The following is a 19,582-nucleotide window of genomic DNA, read 5'->3' on the forward strand; positions in this document are numbered from 1 at the left end:
TTCGACGTGCTATACTATGACTTTTTTCGTGACTTTTTTCGACATGCTATACTATGACTTTTTTCGACATGCTATACTATGACTTTTTTCGACATACTATACTATGACTTTTTTCGACGTGCTATACTATGACTTTTTTCGAATTACTATACTATGACTTTTTTCGTGACTTTTTTCGACATGCTATACTATGACTTTTTTCGACATGCTATACTATGACCTTTTTTTGTAACTTTTTTCGACATGCTATACTATGACTTTTTTCGTGTTTTTCTTCAACATACTATACTATGACTTTTTTCGTGACTTTTTTCGACATGCTATACTATGACTTTTTTCGACATGCTATACTATGACTTTTTTCGACATGCTATACTATGACCTTTTCTTGTAACTTTTTTCGACATGCTATATGACTTTTTTGTAACCTTTTTCAATTTACCATACTATGACTTTTTTTGTGACTTTTTTCGACATGCTATACTATGACTTTTTTCGTGACTTTTTTCGACATGCTATACTATGACTTTTTTCGACATGCTATACTATGACCTTTTTTTGTAACCTTTTTCAATTTACCATACTATAACTTTTTTTGTGACTTTTTTCGACATGCTATACTATGACTTTTTTCGAATTACTATACTATGACTTTTTTCGTGACTTTTTTCGACATGCTAACTATGACTTTTTTCGACATGCTATACTATGACTTTTTTTTGTAACTTTTTTCGACATGCTATACTATGACCTTTTTTTGTAACTCTTTTCGACATGCTATACTATGACTTTTTTCGTGACTTTTTTCGACATGCTATACTATGACTTTTTTCGACATGCTATACTATGACCTTTTTTTGTAACCTTTTTCAATTTACCATACTATAACTTTTTTTGTGACTTTTTTCGACATGCTATACTATGACTTTTTTCGACATGCTATACTATGACTTTTTTGTAACTTTTTTCGACATGCTATACTATGACCTTTTTTTGTAACTTTTTTCGACATGCTATACTATGACTTTTTTCGTGACTTTTTTCGACATGCTATACTATAACTTTTTTCGACATGCTATACTATGACTTTTTTCGTGACTTTTTTCGACATGCTATACTATGACCTTTTTTTGTAACTTTTTTCGACATGCTATATGACTTTTTTTGTAACCTTTTTCAATTTACCATACTATGACTTTTTTTGTGACTTTTTTCGACATGCTATACTATGACTTTTTTCGACATGCTATACTATGACTTTTTTCGACATACTATACTATGACTTTTTTCGACGTGCTATACTATGACTTTTTTCAACTTACTATACATGACCTTTTTTTGTAACTTTTTTCGACATGCTATACTATGACTTTTTTCGACATGCTATACTATGACTTTTTTCGACATACTATACTATGACTTTTTTCGACGTGATATACTATGACTTTTTTCGAATTACTATACTATGACTTTTCGTGACTTTTTTCGACATGCTATACTATGACTTTTTTCGACATGCTATACTATGACCTTTTTTTGTAACTTTTTTCGACATGCTATACTATGACTTTTTTCGTGACTTTTTTCGACATACTATACTATGACTTTTTTCGACGTGCTATACTATGACTTTTTTCGAATTACTATACTATGACTTTTTTCGTGACTTTTTTCGACATGCTATACTATGACTTTTTTCAACTTACTATACTATGACCTTTTTTTGTAACTTTTTTCGACATGCTATACTATGACTTTTTTCGACATGCTATACTATGACTTTTTTCGAATTACTATACTATGACTTTTTTCGTGACTTTTTTCGACATGCTATACTATGACTTTTTTTTGTAACTTTTTTCGACATGCTATACTATGACTTTTTTCGACGTGCTATACTATGACCTTTTTTTGTAATTTTTTTCGACATGCTATACTATGACTTTTTTTTTTAACTTTTTTCAACATGCTATACTATGACTTTTTTCGACATGCTATACTATGACTTTTTTCGACATGCTATACTATGACTTTTTTCGAATTACTATACTATGACTTTTTTCGTGACTTTTTTCGTGTTTTTCTTCAACATACTATACTATGACTTTTTTCGTGACTTTTTTCGACATGCTATACTATGACTTTTTTCGTGACTTTTTTCGACATGCTATACTATAACTTTTTTCGACATGCTATACTATGACTTTTTTCGTGACTTTTTTCGACATGCTATACTATGACTTTTTTCGACATGCTATACTATGACTTTTTTCGAATTACTATACTATGACTTTTTTCGTGACTTTTTTCGACATGCTATACTATGACTTTTTTCGAATTACTATACTATGAATTTTTTCGTGACTTTTTTCGTGTTTTTCTTCAACATACTATACTATGACTTTTTTCGACATGCTATACTATGACCTTTTTTTGTAACTTTTTTCGACATGCTATGACTTTTTTTGTAACCTTTTTCAATTTACCATACTATGACTTTTTTTGTGACTTTTTTCGACATGCTATACTATGACTTTTTTCGACATGCTATACTATGACTTTTTTCGACATACTATACTATGACTTTTTTCGACGTGCTATACTATGACTTTTTTCGAATTACTATACTATGACTTTTTTCGTGACTTTTTTCGACATGCTATACTATGACTTTTTTCGACATGCTATACTATGACCTTTTTTTGTAACTTTTTTCGACATGCTATACTGTGACTTTTTTCGACATGCTATACTATGACTTTTTTCGTGACTTTTTTCGACATACTATACTATGACTTTTTTCGACGTGCTATACTATGACTTTTTTCGAATTACTATACTATGACTTTTTTCGTGACTTTTTTCGACATGCTATACTATGACTTTTTTCGTGACTTTTTTCGACATGCTATACTATGACTTTTTTCGACGTGCTATACCATGACTTTTTTCGAATTACTATACTATGACTTTTTTCGTGACTTTTTTCGACATGCTATACTATGACTTTTTTCGACATGCTATACTATGACTTTTTTTTTTAACTTTTTTCGACATGCTATACTATGACCTTTTTTTGTAACTTTTTTCGACATGCTATACTATGACTTTTTTCGTGACTTTTTTCGACATGCTATACTATAACTTTTTTCGACATGCTATACTATGACTTTTTTCGTGACTTTTTTCGACATGCTATACTATGACTTTTTTCGACGTGCTATACCATGACTTTTTTCGAATTACTATACTATGAATTTTTTCGTGACTTTTTTCGTGTTTTTCTTCAACATACTATACTATGACTTTTTTCGACATGCTATATGACTTTTTTTGTAACCTTTTTCAATTTACCATACTATAACTTTTTTTGTGACTTTTTTCGACATGCTATACTATGACTTTTTTCGAATTACTATACTATGACTTTTTTCGTGACTTTTTTCGACATGCTATACTATGACTTTTTTCGACATGCTATACTATGACCTTTTTTTGTAACTTTTTTCGACATGCTATACTATGACCTTTTTTTGTAACTTTTTTCGACATACTATACTATGACTTTTTTCGACATGCTATACTATGACTTTTTTCGACGTGCTATACTATGACTTTTTTCGAATTACTATACTATGAATTTTTTCGTGACTTTTTTCGTGTTTTTCTTCAACATACTATACTATGACTTTTTTCGACATGCTATACTATGACCTTTTTTTGTAACTTTTTTCGACATGCTATATGACTTTTTTTGTAACCTTTTTCAATTTACCATACTATGACTTTTTTTGTGACTTTTTTCGACATGCTATACTATGACTTTTTTCAACATACTATACTATGACTTTTTTCGACATACTATACTATGACTTTTTTCGACGTGCTATACTATGACTTTTTTCAACTTACTATACTATGACCTTTTTTTGTAACTTTTTTCGACATGCTATACTATGACTTTTTTCGTGACTTTTTTCGACATGCTATACTATGACTTTTTTCGTGACTTTTTTCGACATACTATACTATGACTTTTTTCGACGTGCTATACTATGACTTTTTTCGAATTACTATACTATGACTTTTTTCGTGACTTTTTTCGACATGCTATACTATGACTTTTTTCAACTTACTATACTATGACCTTTTTTTGTAACTTTTTTCAACATGCTATACTATGACTTTTTTCGACATGCTATACTATGACTTTTTTCGAATTACTATACTATGACTTTTTTCGACATGCTATACTATGACTTTTTTCGAATTACTATACTGTGACTTTTTTCGACATGCTATACTATGACTTTTTTTTGTAACTTTTTTCGACATGCTATACTATGACTTTTTTCGACGTGCTATATTATGACCTTTTTTTGTAACTTTTTTCGACATGCTATACTATGACTTTTTTCGACGTGCTATACTATGACTTTTTTCGTGACTTTTTTCGACATGCTATACTATGACTTTTTTCGACATGCTATACTATGACTTTTTTCGACATACTATACTATGACTTTTTTCGACGTGCTATACTATGACTTTTTTCGAATTACTATACTATGACTTTTTTCGTGACTTTTTTCGACATGCTATACTATGACTTTTTTCGACATGCTATACTATGACCTTTTTTTGTAACTTTTTTCGACATGCTATACTATGACTTTTTTCGTGTTTTTCTTCAACATACTATACTATGACTTTTTTCGTGACTTTTTTCGACATGCTATACTATGACTTTTTTCGACATGCTATACTATGACTTTTTTCGACATGCTATACTATGACCTTTTCTTGTAACTTTTTTCGACATGCTATATGACTTTTTTGTAACCTTTTTCAATTTACCATACTATGACTTTTTTTGTGACTTTTTTCGACATGCTATACTATGACTTTTTTCGTGACTTTTTTCGACATGCTATACTATGACTTTTTTCGACATGCTATACTATGACCTTTTTTTGTAACCTTTTTCAATTTACCATACTATAACTTTTTTTGTGACTTTTTTCGACATGCTATACTATGACTTTTTTCGAATTACTATACTATGACTTTTTTCGTGACTTTTTTCGACATGCTAACTATGACTTTTTTCGACATGCTATACTATGACTTTTTTTTGTAACTTTTTTCGACATGCTATACTATGACCTTTTTTTGTAACTCTTTTCGACATGCTATACTATGACTTTTTTCGTGACTTTTTTCGACATGCTATACTATGACTTTTTTCGACATGCTATACTATGACCTTTTTTTGTAACCTTTTTCAATTTACCATACTATAACTTTTTTTGTGACTTTTTTCGACATGCTATACTATGACTTTTTTCGACATGCTATACTATGACTTTTTTGTAACTTTTTTCGACATGCTATACTATGACCTTTTTTTGTAACTTTTTTCGACATGCTATACTATGACTTTTTTCGTGACTTTTTTCGACATGCTATACTATAACTTTTTTCGACATGCTATACTATGACTTTTTTCGTGACTTTTTTCGACATGCTATACTATGACCTTTTTTTGTAACTTTTTTCGACATGCTATATGACTTTTTTTGTAACCTTTTTCAATTTACCATACTATGACTTTTTTTGTGACTTTTTTCGACATGCTATACTATGACTTTTTTCGACATGCTATACTATGACTTTTTTCGACATACTATACTATGACTTTTTTCGACGTGCTATACTATGACTTTTTTCAACTTACTATACATGACCTTTTTTTGTAACTTTTTTCGACATGCTATACTATGACTTTTTTCGACATGCTATACTATGACTTTTTTCGACATACTATACTATGACTTTTTTCGACGTGATATACTATGACTTTTTTCGAATTACTATACTATGACTTTTCGTGACTTTTTTCGACATGCTATACTATGACTTTTTTCGACATGCTATACTATGACCTTTTTTTGTAACTTTTTTCGACATGCTATACTATGACTTTTTTCGTGACTTTTTTCGACATACTATACTATGACTTTTTTCGACGTGCTATACTATGACTTTTTTCGAATTACTATACTATGACTTTTTTCGTGACTTTTTTCGACATGCTATACTATGACTTTTTTCAACTTACTATACTATGACCTTTTTTTGTAACTTTTTTCGACATGCTATACTATGACTTTTTTCGACATGCTATACTATGACTTTTTTCGAATTACTATACTATGACTTTTTTCGTGACTTTTTTCGACATGCTATACTATGACTTTTTTTTGTAACTTTTTTCGACATGCTATACTATGACTTTTTTCGACGTGCTATACTATGACCTTTTTTTGTAATTTTTTTCGACATGCTATACTATGACTTTTTTTTTTAACTTTTTTCAACATGCTATACTATGACTTTTTTCGACATGCTATACTATGACTTTTTTCGACATGCTATACTATGACTTTTTTCGAATTACTATACTATGACTTTTTTCGTGACTTTTTTCGTGTTTTTCTTCAACATACTATACTATGACTTTTTTCGTGACTTTTTTCGACATGCTATACTATGACTTTTTTCGTGACTTTTTTCGACATGCTATACTATAACTTTTTTCGACATGCTATACTATGACTTTTTTCGTGACTTTTTTCGACATGCTATACTATGACTTTTTTCGACATGCTATACTATGACTTTTTTCGAATTACTATACTATGACTTTTTTCGTGACTTTTTTCGACATGCTATACTATGACTTTTTTCGAATTACTATACTATGAATTTTTTCGTGACTTTTTTCGTGTTTTTCTTCAACATACTATACTATGACTTTTTTCGACATGCTATACTATGACCTTTTTTTGTAACTTTTTTCGACATGCTATGACTTTTTTTGTAACCTTTTTCAATTTACCATACTATGACTTTTTTTGTGACTTTTTTCGACATGCTATACTATGACTTTTTTCGACATGCTATACTATGACTTTTTTCGACATACTATACTATGACTTTTTTCGACGTGCTATACTATGACTTTTTTCGAATTACTATACTATGACTTTTTTCGTGACTTTTTTCGACATGCTATACTATGACTTTTTTCGACATGCTATACTATGACCTTTTTTTGTAACTTTTTTCGACATGCTATACTGTGACTTTTTTCGACATGCTATACTATGACTTTTTTCGTGACTTTTTTCGACATACTATACTATGACTTTTTTCGACGTGCTATACTATGACTTTTTTCGAATTACTATACTATGACTTTTTTCGTGACTTTTTTCGACATGCTATACTATGACTTTTTTTGTAACCTTTTTCAATTTACCATACTATGACTCTTTTTCGTGACTTTTTTCGTGTTTTTCTTCAACATGCTATACTATGACTTTTTTTCGACATGCTATACTATGACATTTTTCGTGGCTTTTTTGACACACTATACTATGATTTTTTTCGTGACTTTTTTCGACATGCTATACTATGACTTTTTTCGTGACTGTTTTCGACATGCTATATACTATGACTTTTTTCGACATACAAGACTATGAACTTTTTCGACGTACTATACTGTACTATACTTACTGAAAAAAGTCATGAAAAAGGTCATAGTAAAGCATGTCGAAAAAAGTTACAAAATAAGTCAGTGGAGTTCGGCGAAAAACTCATTGTATTGTATGTCAAAAAAAGTCACGAAAAAGTCATAATATAGCATGTCGAAAAGTCATAGTATAGTATTGTCAAAAAAAGTCATAGTATAGCATGTCGAAAAAAGTCATAGTATAGCATGTCGAAAAAAGTCATAGTATAGTATTGTCAAAAAAAGTCATAGTATAGCATGTCGAAAAAAGTCATGAAAAAGTCATAGTATAGAATGTCGAAAAAAGTCATAGTATAGTATTGTCAAAAAAAGTCATAGTATAGCATGTCGAAAAAGTCATAGAATAGCATGTCGAAAAAAGTCATAGTGTAGCATGTCAAAAAAGTCATAGAATAGCATGTCGAAAAAAGTCATAGTGTAGCATGTCAAAAAAGTCACGAAAAAAGTCACAGTAAAGCATGTCGAAAAAGTCATAGTGTAGCATGTCAAAAAAGTCATAGAATAGCATGTTGAAAAAAGTCACGAAAAAGGTCATAGTATAGTATGTCAAAAAATTTCATACTATACTATTTCGACAAACTATACTATGACTATTTTAATGATTTTTCGACATACTTTACTAATACTGTACTGCTATTACCAAAGTTAATTCTACCGTTAGTGTTACCTCCACTAGTACTATTCATTCCTCTTTAATGCTACTTCTACTACTGTTAGTATTCTACCATTACTAGTATTACTCTACAGCTATTACTTCTACTATTACTTCTGTAAGTATTAGTGTTGATATTACAACACTGACTGTTGGCATTACGGTTACTATTATAACCACTCCTACTGTTACTACCATTTCTACTACTGCTTTAACAACACTACAGACTGATTCTGATACTGTAACAATAAGTAATATTTTGCTATTTAATTTGTCCAGCTGCTGTTTCTGAAATAAAGAATGAACCTTTAATCTGAAGTCATATTGTTTTTATTGACTGTTGGTGCCAGCAGGAGGCGCTGGGATCAGTGTGTTTGTGTAATAATGTGTCTCTGAGTGTGTTTGTGTGCAACCGTGTACTGTATATGACCTGTCCTACTGTACGTACTGTACATCACCACCTGTTTGAATCTAATTGACTGACACTGGATCCAGTCCAGCTGCTGACACACTGAACATACTGCACAGTACAGCTCTACTACAGTACTACAGGAAGTATTTCTGACGAGTGAAAACCTTCTATAGAACAAGAGGGAGTTATTTAAGAATTTAGAATTTAAAAATATTGCCGTATTAAAGCCGTTTCTCATCAGTGCGATGCAAAAATGCGTGTCCAATTTTCGTCAATGAGGCCAAATGAGTTTCCTCCTAAATATACAGTATATATACAGTTTATATATACACACATATATATATACCAAATATATATACGTACATAATATATATATATACATATATATATATGTGTATATATATATATATTTAAATATATATATATATATACATATACACATATATATATATATATACACATATATATTGCAGCAGTAGAAATCAGTAACAGTGGTAGTAACAATAGTAGTTGTGGTAGTAGAATGATAGTAATAGTAACAGTGGTGTAGTAGGAATGTAACAGTAGTCGTAGAAGTAATAATGCTATTAGTAGTAACAGCAGTAATAGAAGTAGTATCAATAGTGATAGTAAGGTTATAGTAACAGTAGTAGAAATTGCTGGTTGTAGAGGTATTAATAGTGGTAGTACAGTAGAAACTACCGGTAGTAGTAGTAGTAGTAGTAGTATTAGTAGTAATACAATTGTAGTTGTAACGGTAGTAACACTGGTCGTAGTAACACGTGGTAACAATAGTAGTAGTAACAGTAGTGGTCATAAGTAACTGTAGTAGTAGGAGTACTACTGTGTAGTTATGGTTGGAGGAAACAGAAAAAAGTAGAAGAAGAAACAAGAGCTGTGAAACATGTTACAACACGACACACACAATGTGTGATGTCTTTGTGTATGTTAGTGTGTACATGCAGGTGTGTGTGTGTGTGTGTGTGTGTGTGTGTGTGTGTGTGTGTGTGAGCATGCAGACTGAGCTGTTGGCTACTCTTTGACCATATAAGGACTCTAGACAGAGACCGTCCACACACACATCCTCAGTCAGAGTTACTTCCTCTGCTGCTGCAGCTCCGTCACTTTAAAGGTTCATTACATTTAATTATGAAATAAACAAAACAAGACTGAGATCAGGAGTCGTTACAGCAGCTGCTCACACTGAGTCTGTAGTGGTAGTAGTAGTAGTAGTAGTAGTACTCACAGTAGTAGTAACAGTAGTACTGACAGTAGTAGTAGTACTGACAGTAGTAGTAGTAACAGTAGTAGTAGTAACAGTAGTATTAGTTGTACTAACAGTAGTAGTAGAGGTGGTAGAACAAATAGTAGTGACATCGGTGGTATAAGCAGTACGGTAGTAGTATCAGTGCAGTAGTAGTATCAGTACAGTAGCAGTATTAGCAGTAGTAGTAGCAGCGTATTGTTTTGTATGTGAACCGTGATCTGTTGACTTCACCTGTTTAATTAACACGATACAACATGTAAAAGATGGTGAGACAGGTGAGTGTGTCTCAGTATGACTCAGTGTGACTCAGTGTGACTCAGTTTGAGTCAGTATGAGTCATTATAAGTCAGTACGAGTCGTTGCGACTCAGTATGAGTCATTATGACTCAGTGTGACTCAGTGTGACTCAGTGTGAGTCAGTGTGACTCAGTGTGACTCGGTATGACTCGGTATGACTCAGTATGAGTCAGTGTGACTCAGTGTGACTCGGTATGACTCAGTGTCACTCAGTGTGAGTCAGTGTGACTCAGTATGACTCGATATGACTCGGTATGACTCAGTATGAGTCAGTGTGACTCAGTGTGACTCGGTATGACTCAGTATGAGTCAGTGTGACTCAGTGTGACTCGGTATGACTCAGTGTGAGTCAGTGTGACTCAGTATGACTCGATATGACTCGGTATGACTCAGTGTGAGTCAGTGTGACTCAGTGTGAGTCAGTGTGACTCAGTGTGACTCAGTGTGACTCGGTATGACTCGGTATGACTCAGTATGAGTCAGTGTGACTCGGTATGACTCAGTATGAGTCAGTGTGACTCAGTGTGACTCGGTATGACTCAGTGTGACTCAGTGTGAGTCAGTGTGACTCAGTATGACTCGATATGACTCGGTATGACTCAGTATGAGTCAGTGTGACTCAGTGTGAGTCAGTGTGACTCAGTGTGAGTCAGTGTGACTCAGTATGACTCGATATGACTCGGTATGAGCTAGGTGCAGCAGGTGTGATGAGGGACTCACTTGTCCTGCAGGTCCTGCAGGCTCTGCTCGGCCCGCTGCAGACCCTCCAGGTCCTTCGACAGCCTCCCCAGGTCGTCTCTGGACTTCCTGGTCTGGACGTAGGCGAACCAGCAGCCGCCCAGCGCCATCAGGATGGACACGCCCAGAACCAGATCCTTCCAGCGGCTGTGACGGCCTGCTGACACACAGACCACGGCCTGTCGTGAGCTATTGCTTAAACATACAGTTAACCACAGATATCACATGACATACATCACATGACATCACATACCCGGTGGCGGTCCAAACAGCACGATGTCCAGAGCTTTGAGCTGCAGCTTCTGAGCATGACTTCTGTCTAAGATCTTCAACACCGACACCGTCAGGGTGGTGTTCTTCACCGCCAGCCTGCAACAGAGACAGGATGGGGTGTGTGGTGGGGTCATTAATGAGTTAATTCAGTCTGAGTTTAACCTACACAGGAAGTGGAAACCCAGAAACAAACATTGTCGTGGTCGTGTGTCTGAAAAACTGTTGCGTTCATGAACACTCCGACATCTGAGATCTGAGAGTGGAGACCTACAGGAGACTGTTGTAGGAACCTCAGGAGTGAACCGGAGGAGCTTCTATCGACTATCCAACATATTATCAGTATAGGTTTATGTCTCACGGCTGCTTTAATATGGGGTTATAAGATTATTATCATTATTGGTCTGCAAAAATATCACAAAAGCTAAAATATATCTGCAGCTATACTGACACAACAGAAGGTGTAAGCAGACAGTAGTTATTGGCTTAGACTTGTATAACAGCTGGTATGGCCCTAATTAATGGTGCTAATTGGCTCCATGGTCCCCAAAGCATTATGGGAAGTGTAGTACTGTACCTGGGTAAGGCCTTTCCATCCAGATGGTGTTTCCTGAAGGTGTCGATGTACTGAGGAAGCTCCACGCTGATGATCAGCCAGTCCTCCACCTGCTGCTCTGTCCAGTTATACACTGAAAACACACAGTGCTTTAAATACCTGAAAACAGCTGTTACACATCTGTATATCTCCGTGTCTCTGTTATTACGTCTTCATGCAGTTGATGTCTAAAAATAACCACGTTCCTCCTCGTGTGTCTCTACGTCATCACGGTGACAAATTGAGCTGGAAAATTAAGAAGCCAGAAATAGGATTTTATTTTTACACTCAACACCATTCTTCCTTTTCAATCCCTCCTCACTCCTTTATCCATCTTTTCTTCTTCCCTTTGTTCTTTCTTTCATCCCCTTTTCACTTTTCTTTCCATCTTTCTTTCATCCATTCTTTACTGCTTTCTTCCCTTTATTTGCTTCTGTGCGTCCTCTATTTTCCATCTTTCCTTACTTCTTTCTTTCTTCCATCCATTCTTGACTTCTTTTTCTTTCCTTCTTTCCATAGCTCGTTCTCTTGTTTTCCATCTTTAGTTCCCTCTTTTCCTTTTCTTTCGCTCCTTCTTTCTTTCCTTCCTTCCCTTTCCCTAACGTACCTATAGATACGTCGTCAAATAACAGAAAATAAACAATTCTTTTTTTTTATTTGTAGGTGTGCCGTTAAATAACAGAAAATATATATATATATATTTTTTTTTTATTGTAGGTATGTCATTAAATAACAGAAAATATCCTGTTTTTTTTACTGTAATATAACAGAAAATATCTTGTTTTTTACTGTAATATAACAGAACATATCTTGTTTATTACTGTAGATACGCCGTCAAATAACAGAAAATGTCTTTTTTTGTTTTGTTTTTTACTGTAAAAAAACAGATATTTTCTGTTATGTGACGGCGTACTGAAAATATCTTGTTTTATAGGTACACCAATAAATAGAACATATATTTGTTTTTTTTACTATATACTTCTTCCTGTCCTTTTTGTAATCTTTTCTTTGAGTCTTTTTCTCTCCGTCTGCTCTTTCTTAGCTCCCCTTTTCTTTTCTCTTAATGTGTTTCCTTTTCGTGTCTGTCCATCTATTTTTTTCATTAATTCTTCTTTCCTTCCTCACCTCTCCTCTTCATCCCTCCTCTCTCTGCTTCCTTCCTTCCTTGCTTTTTTTCCACAATCTTCCAAAGCCGATAAATCTTTAATTCTGACGTCTTTAAAACAACATGAACCTTAAAGTTATGATGTCTAAAAAGGAAGTTTGGTTCCCTGAGCCGGAGGTGATGATGTGAACATGTCGTTGTTTTATTGACACAGTAAATAATAAAGTAGAAGACGTGTTTACTGTGAGGAAACCTCAGATCTCCCTCCAGCTCTCGTCTACTGAAGACTTCTTCTGTTGATGTTTATGTGGGTTTGTTTTCATCCAACTTTCCTTCTGCTGCTTTTAAATCAGCTCAGTGGGAAATATGTTTGGTGTGAAATGTCAAAACTGTTTTTGCTGATCTGATAGATGCTGACAAGCTAACACCAACATATCGGACTATTTATGAACCAATATGATGACAGAAAAGACCCGTAAACACTCATCACATGTGCTGCTGTGATGGTAGCGAGGCCGCTTGGTCTTCGGCATTCTTGAGGACACAAAGGCCCAATGCTGGCTAATGGTTGGTCTGTTTTAATGTGTTTATTCTTCTTATTTCCTACTTTGTTGTGCTGTAGCCAGGGTCTGAAATTAGCACCCAACACCCACCAAATGTAGATCAATTGTTGGCAGTGGCGGGGTGAAATCGTCAGGCCATCCGCCACTTTGGCAGACAGAAACGCTAGAGATGGGAATAGAGAATCAGATCCTAGTTGTCTGATTCCTCGGCATCTCATGGCTCCGTGACTATCGATTCCTCTTATTGATGCTTTCCCACAGTTACGCTGCACAATGACGCATACGCACACTGTATCATTCAGTTTGTTTGACACCAGAGAGACAAAAAACGCTCAAAAGCATGACGCTACTACAAACAAAGCGGAGGGAGCGCACGCTGTTTTAGCGATGATAAAGCGACCCTGAATAACAAATCTGTGTTGAAATCAATAGGATGAGAGTTTGTAAGGTTAGCTGTTAGCAGCTGGTGGGCAGCACAGTCCTGCTTGACTAAATAACAGAGCTACTAACGTTAACGGAGGTGCCATTGAGTTATTATTATGAGGCGTTCAAGCTCTGTTCAAGAAAACACTGTCTCAGAGACGTTTCCCTCACCTTCGGAGCTCTTCCAGGCGGACCACATGTCCTCCACGCTGATGTACAGGTCTACACGGTGGAAGCTGCTCTGTTTGGCTTTGGGGTCGTGATAATTCAGATCCTCCCTGAGAAACTGAGGACGAACGGAGAGACGGAGGGAGACAGGGGGGTTGGACATTACTTACATGATTTTCCATCATTTAGTCTTCGCTGAAGACAGAAAAGGTTATTTTTAGTGTGAAAAGCAGGACAATAAACATTTCTGTTTGGTCAGGAGAAGAGTTTTTGTCTCACCTCGTTCGTCTCCGTCGTGTCCACTGTGCCGTCGGCGTCGTCGTCCATCAGTTTGTGGATGCTGCAGATCGCCTCGAAGCTCAGCAGGGAGTTCTCATCCTGACAGAGCTGCTGGTCTATCGCACACAGATCTACAACACAGAGAATAACAACACAAATATATATAAATACTAATAATTACAACAGGGGAAAGGTGTGGAATTATATTCATGTCTCAGTTCTGAGCGTGCAACGGGACATTAAAAGAAAAGAAAACATAAAAGTTTTTTGTAGAGAGATTAAGATCAAGATTTTTGATTGCTCAAATTAAATTATTCTTTGGGGGGTAATAATTACTCTATAAAATATCATTTATGTGCACGCAAAATAATCTTTTTCTGTGCTCAAACTGTCCGACTGCAGTCTCAGAGTTTATATAATAACGCCATAAAGAAGCAGAACATACTGTAGAAGAAGCACGCCAACCTGCAGACATAAATAAAGTGTGTCCTGCAGGTAGAGAGTCGGAGTCTGTTTCCCTCAGAGACCGTTTCAGTTTGACAGACTTGGAGCTAAAAACAGCAACAGGACGAGTAAACATCCATCTTTTCTTGCTGCCATCTTTGTTTGTGTCGAAGAACGGAGACACATCACAGTTCTGCTTCACTGAGCTCCAGAGGACGGAGGTGGAACAAATACTGACGTACTTTACTAAAGTAAACGTTTCAATATCGCAGTATAAAAATACTCAGAAGAGACACAGTAGCTTCACTTCCACCGCTAGCTTTTCTTTCTTTCTCACTCATTTATCAACATTATTATTGCTCTCATTGATCAGGGCTGTGTGAAGATACTGGTATCACAAGAAACTAGAGAACCTGATGAATCCATCGGTACCAACCAGGTCAGACTAGCTGGTAGTGAAGGAGGTTAAATAACGCTCCAAACTCACGCTACAAAACTGTCATGTCCACGTTCAAAGGGGTCCCTTGACCTCTGACCTCCAGATTAGTGAATGTAAATGGGTTCTTTGGGTACCCACGAGTCTCCCCTTTACAGACATGCCCACTTTATGATCATCACATGCAGTAGTTGTTATGGATTGGGAGCACGGATCAGTAAAAGTCCAAACTCCTGTTAGCCTCATTTAGCAGCTAGCATCCACGACCATCCATCACATCAGGTTCTCCTGCTGCTGCTGCTGCTGCCGTCGTCATGACAACGGAGCGGGCTTAAACAGGATCAGAGTGAATTACTTCATTCATGCCTACATTTGGTCATTTCAGCCTCCAGAACGTGTCTGAGAGTCTCTGCATGAACGACCGCTCAGAGAGAGAGAGAGAGAGAGAGAGAGAGAGTGAGAGAGAGAGAGAGAGGGAGGGAGGGAGGGAGAGAGAGAGAGAGAGAGAGAGTGTGTCAGAGAGAGAGAGAGAGAGAGAGAGAGAGAGAGAGAGAGAGAGAGGGAGAGAGAGGGAGGGAGAGAGAGAGAGAGAGGGAGGGAGAGAGAGAGTGTGTGTCAGAGAGAGAGAGAGTGAGAGAGAGAGAGAGAGAGAGAGGGAGAGAGAGGGAGAGAGAGGGAGGGAGAGAGAGAGAGAGAGGGAGGGAGAGAGAGAGTGTGTGTCAGAGAGAGAGAGAGTGAGAGAGAGAGAGAGAGAGGGAGGGAGAGAGAGAGTGTGTGTCAGAGAGAGAGAGAGAGAGAGAGGGAGGGAGAGAGAGAGTGTGTGTCAGAGAGAGAGAGAGTGAGAGAGAGAGAGAGAGAGGGAGGGAGAGAGAGAGTGTGTGTCAGAGAGAGAGAGAGTGAGAGAGAGAGAGAGAGAGGGAGGGAGAGAGAGAGTGTGTGTCAGAGAGAGAGAGAGTGAGAGAGAGAGAGAGAGTGAGAGAGAGAGAGAGAGTGAGAGAGAGAGAGAGAGTGAGAGAGAGAGAGAGAGTGAGAGAGAGAGAGAGAGAGTCAGAGAGGAGCTCAGATCTTCATTGTCTGTTTGTCTCAAGTTAATGACAACAGAGCTGATATAACTCGCCGCCGCCGCCAACTGGAGACGTTTTAACTGATGACATGTCGGTCAGCGCCGGGTAACATGAGAAGAAAGAGAGCGTTAGCGTTGTAGCTTAGTGTGTACTTTACCATTCGATTCGATATGTAGTGCGATTTTTAAGTATTGTGATTCGATATTACGATTTATTGTGATTCCTTTTTTAACTCTAGACCGTGGGGAGAAGGTTGAATCATTCACTTCTAGGGACTTTTACTCGACCGCCCCGTTACCGCCATACGATAACGTTTCCTGCTAACTTTTTCTGACTTTTATTCAGACATATACGGCCTATTTTGGGAATTTTTTTGGGCCATATTTCGGACATACTTTGGCATTTTTCTGCCTCTTTTCGGACACATTTCAGTCTTTTTTTAAAAAGAAATTCAGACATATTTCAGCTTTTTTCAGACTTTTTTCTGACAAATTTTGGCCATTTGTTTGAACATATTTCTGCCTATTTTTGGGCCATATTTCGGACATACTTGTGCATTTTTTCGGCCTTTTTTCTGACATATTTCAGCCTTTTTTAAAAAAACATTTTCAGACATATTTCGGCTTTTTTTCGGACATATATCAGACTTTTGTTTGAACATATTTCGGCCTCTTTTCTGACATACTTTGGAATTTTTCTGCCTTTTTTCGGACATATTTCAGCTTTTTTCTGACTTTTTTTTCTGACTATTTTCAGACATATTTTGGCATTTTGTTTGAACATACTTTGGCATTTTTTCTGACTTTTTTCGGACCCCTTCTTTAAAACATTTTCAGACATATTTCAGCCTTTGTTCGGATTTATTTTCGAACATATTTTGGCCTTTTTTAGACGTTAGCATGCAGCTTTAGCTCTGCTCTGTCTAGCTCTACTTTTCCTGTCAATGTGTGAAACCCAAAGTGTTTCCATCCTTTACTGGATGTGTAGTGTTTACCACGCTGGATTTAACATGGGAGGGTGCAGGTCGTATCCACGCTGACGCTCTGACGTTTTATACTCTCTGAGGTTTGTTTTGGTTGACGGATACGGAACGGATATGACGTCACGTTACTCAGACTACAACAATAAAAGCGGTAACTTCCTTCTACCTCCACATAGACTCAGATGAAGCAGATAAATCCATTCTGGCATTAAAAACATTTCAAAATGTTAAAAACATTAAATCCCGATAGATACTGTAGGTGAATCCACTTTTTCCCGACCAAATAATGTTTCACATTCACACTTCTCACTCTCATATTGAGTGAAATGCTGCAACACCAGCCGGCTGCAGACAGCACTTCTCTCTGTCTGCATGCTCGTACGTGTTCTGCACATGTGCAGACAGCGTGCATGCGACGCCCAAAACGTGTGATCTGAGCCGGTGACGAAACGTCTCGTGGCTACGTGGGTGTGTTCGGTACGACACAGACACCAAAGACTGTAGACTCTTTTCATGAAGTGTTTTTTAAAGGTAGTACCAGTTCTTTATCTCTAAGTAAACACTTCTTCTTCTTCTACCTCGGCAGACCTTTGACCTCCTTGCGTTTAGTTTCTTAGCACTGATGGAGCAGCAGCTGCTCCAGATGTCAGAAGATTCAGATCTGAGTATAAATATCAGCTGTTCACACTGAAGATAACTGACTGACAGTAAACCTGCAGCAGTGTGTGTGTGTGTGTGTGTGTGTGTGTGTGCGTGTGCGTGTGCGTGTGCGTGTGTTGCCTCTAAGCTCTCTGGGTAAATATTAGGACAGATTAGAGACCAGACAGGTTTACATGCTGCAGCTCCAGCAGTCGAGATCCAACTGGTTCAGTTGGTTTTAACTGGGAGAGTTGGATGTTGGATGTGTTGGGCGGAGGACGTGAGGCTCAGATACTGGGTGTGGGGGGGTGGGACAGGTGCGTGCAGGTGTTCAGGAAGTCAGTAACTGTAGTTTGGACCGATGACTTATGAAGGTACTTAAAGTACTTCTTCTCAGAGTCAGAACTCAGTCACATCTCAACACACACACGGGATACACATATCTTTATATTCAGTGTGACTTACACTTGATGTTATTATATCTATCAAGATAAACGTCCATAAATCCACTTAGAAAAAACAGAAATAAAGCTCCTTATAACGGCAGAACTTGCCTGAGAATAATCACGTTTTTAGGTTTCCTTCAGTGTCAAATGAATCCAGTGATAGTTTTCTGTACATCAATGAGTTCACTATAAACAGGAGCTGCTAATAGATCATTCTGCATTCTTTTAATGGAGACCGTAAACAAACATATAGCCTAAACAAACGGGCCGACAGCGGAACAAACTAACATTATACTTCCTGTTTACATCCCACAGAGACCCCAAATTATAGGAACTGCACTTCCGAAACGCAGAGCATGATTACTCCTAAACTAAAAAGTACTATTTATATTCCTCGTGTGCATGTGGACATTTTTTCCTGATCGTGAGACGTTTAAAAAACTGTGAGACGTGAGGTAAAAATACTGAGTTAGTTATTGTAGTTTTCCACAATTTGTTTCAAACATGGTATTCCTTCTCGGAGTCATAACTCAGTCAAATCTAAACACACAGACGAGACTCACATATTCTTATATTTAGTGTGACTTACACTTCCAGATGATATAAACATCTCCAGTATCTATTGTGAATTAACATCCATAAATCTGCTTCAAAATCAAAGAACAAAGCTTCTTATAACTGCAGAACTTGCCTCAGAACAGACATGTTTTTAGGTTTTCTTCAGCATCAAATGAATCCAGTGATAGTAGTCTGTACATCAATGAGTACATTACAAACAGGAGCTGCTAATAGATCATTCTACATACTTTTTAATGGTGCCACTTTGACTGAATGTAAACTAATATAGGCTAAAAACTAGGGCTGTCAAAGTTAAAGCAAATTTGTTTTAACGCCGCTAATTTCTTTAACGCATTAACGCAATTTGCGATTTTTAAGTTGTAGCGGACTCAGTTTTAAAGCTAGAGTAAAGATACTGGTATCATATGAAACTAGAGAAACTGATGAATCCATCGGTACCAACCATGTCATACTAGCTTGTCATGAAGGAGGTTAAATAACGCTCCAAACTTACGGTACATTTTGGCGAGGAAACACTGTCATGGTCATTTTCAAAGGGGTCCCTTGACCTCTGACCTCCAGATAATGTGAATGTGTGAGGGCGTTTGTCCAAAAGAAATGTCAGAAAAACGTCCAATAAATAGTCA

The 19,582-nt window shown here is 36.5% G+C and overlaps 1 protein-coding gene across 5 annotated transcripts in view; it reads right to left on the reverse strand.

Annotated features, from left to right (window-relative positions):
- LOC141753307 (stromal interaction molecule 1-like) overlaps positions 1-19,582 on the reverse strand; it is a 102,289-nt gene that overhangs the window by 74,504 nt on the left and 8,203 nt on the right. For 4 of the 5 annotated variants that reach the window (XR_012590427.1, XM_074611831.1, XM_074611833.1 and 1 more), the window contains exons 3-7: positions 14,367-14,497; positions 14,091-14,205; positions 11,811-11,922; positions 11,217-11,332; positions 10,946-11,123 (exon numbers count right to left, since the gene is read on the reverse strand). Coding sequence is in view for 4 of the 5 variants with exons in the window: in XM_074611831.1 (XP_074467932.1) it covers positions 10,946-11,123; positions 11,217-11,332; positions 11,811-11,922; positions 14,091-14,205; positions 14,367-14,497 (652 nt within the window). In the remaining variant the exon portion in view is untranslated. The remainder of the gene's footprint in view (positions 1-10,945; positions 11,124-11,216; positions 11,333-11,810; positions 11,923-14,090; positions 14,206-14,366; positions 14,498-19,582) is intronic. The other variant, XM_074611832.1, reaches the window with a different exon arrangement.

Source organism: Sebastes fasciatus, chromosome 16 (genome assembly GCF_043250625.1).
Source record: "Sebastes fasciatus isolate fSebFas1 chromosome 16, fSebFas1.pri, whole genome shotgun sequence".
In the NCBI taxonomy this organism is placed as follows: domain Eukaryota; kingdom Metazoa; phylum Chordata; class Actinopteri; order Perciformes; family Sebastidae; genus Sebastes; species Sebastes fasciatus.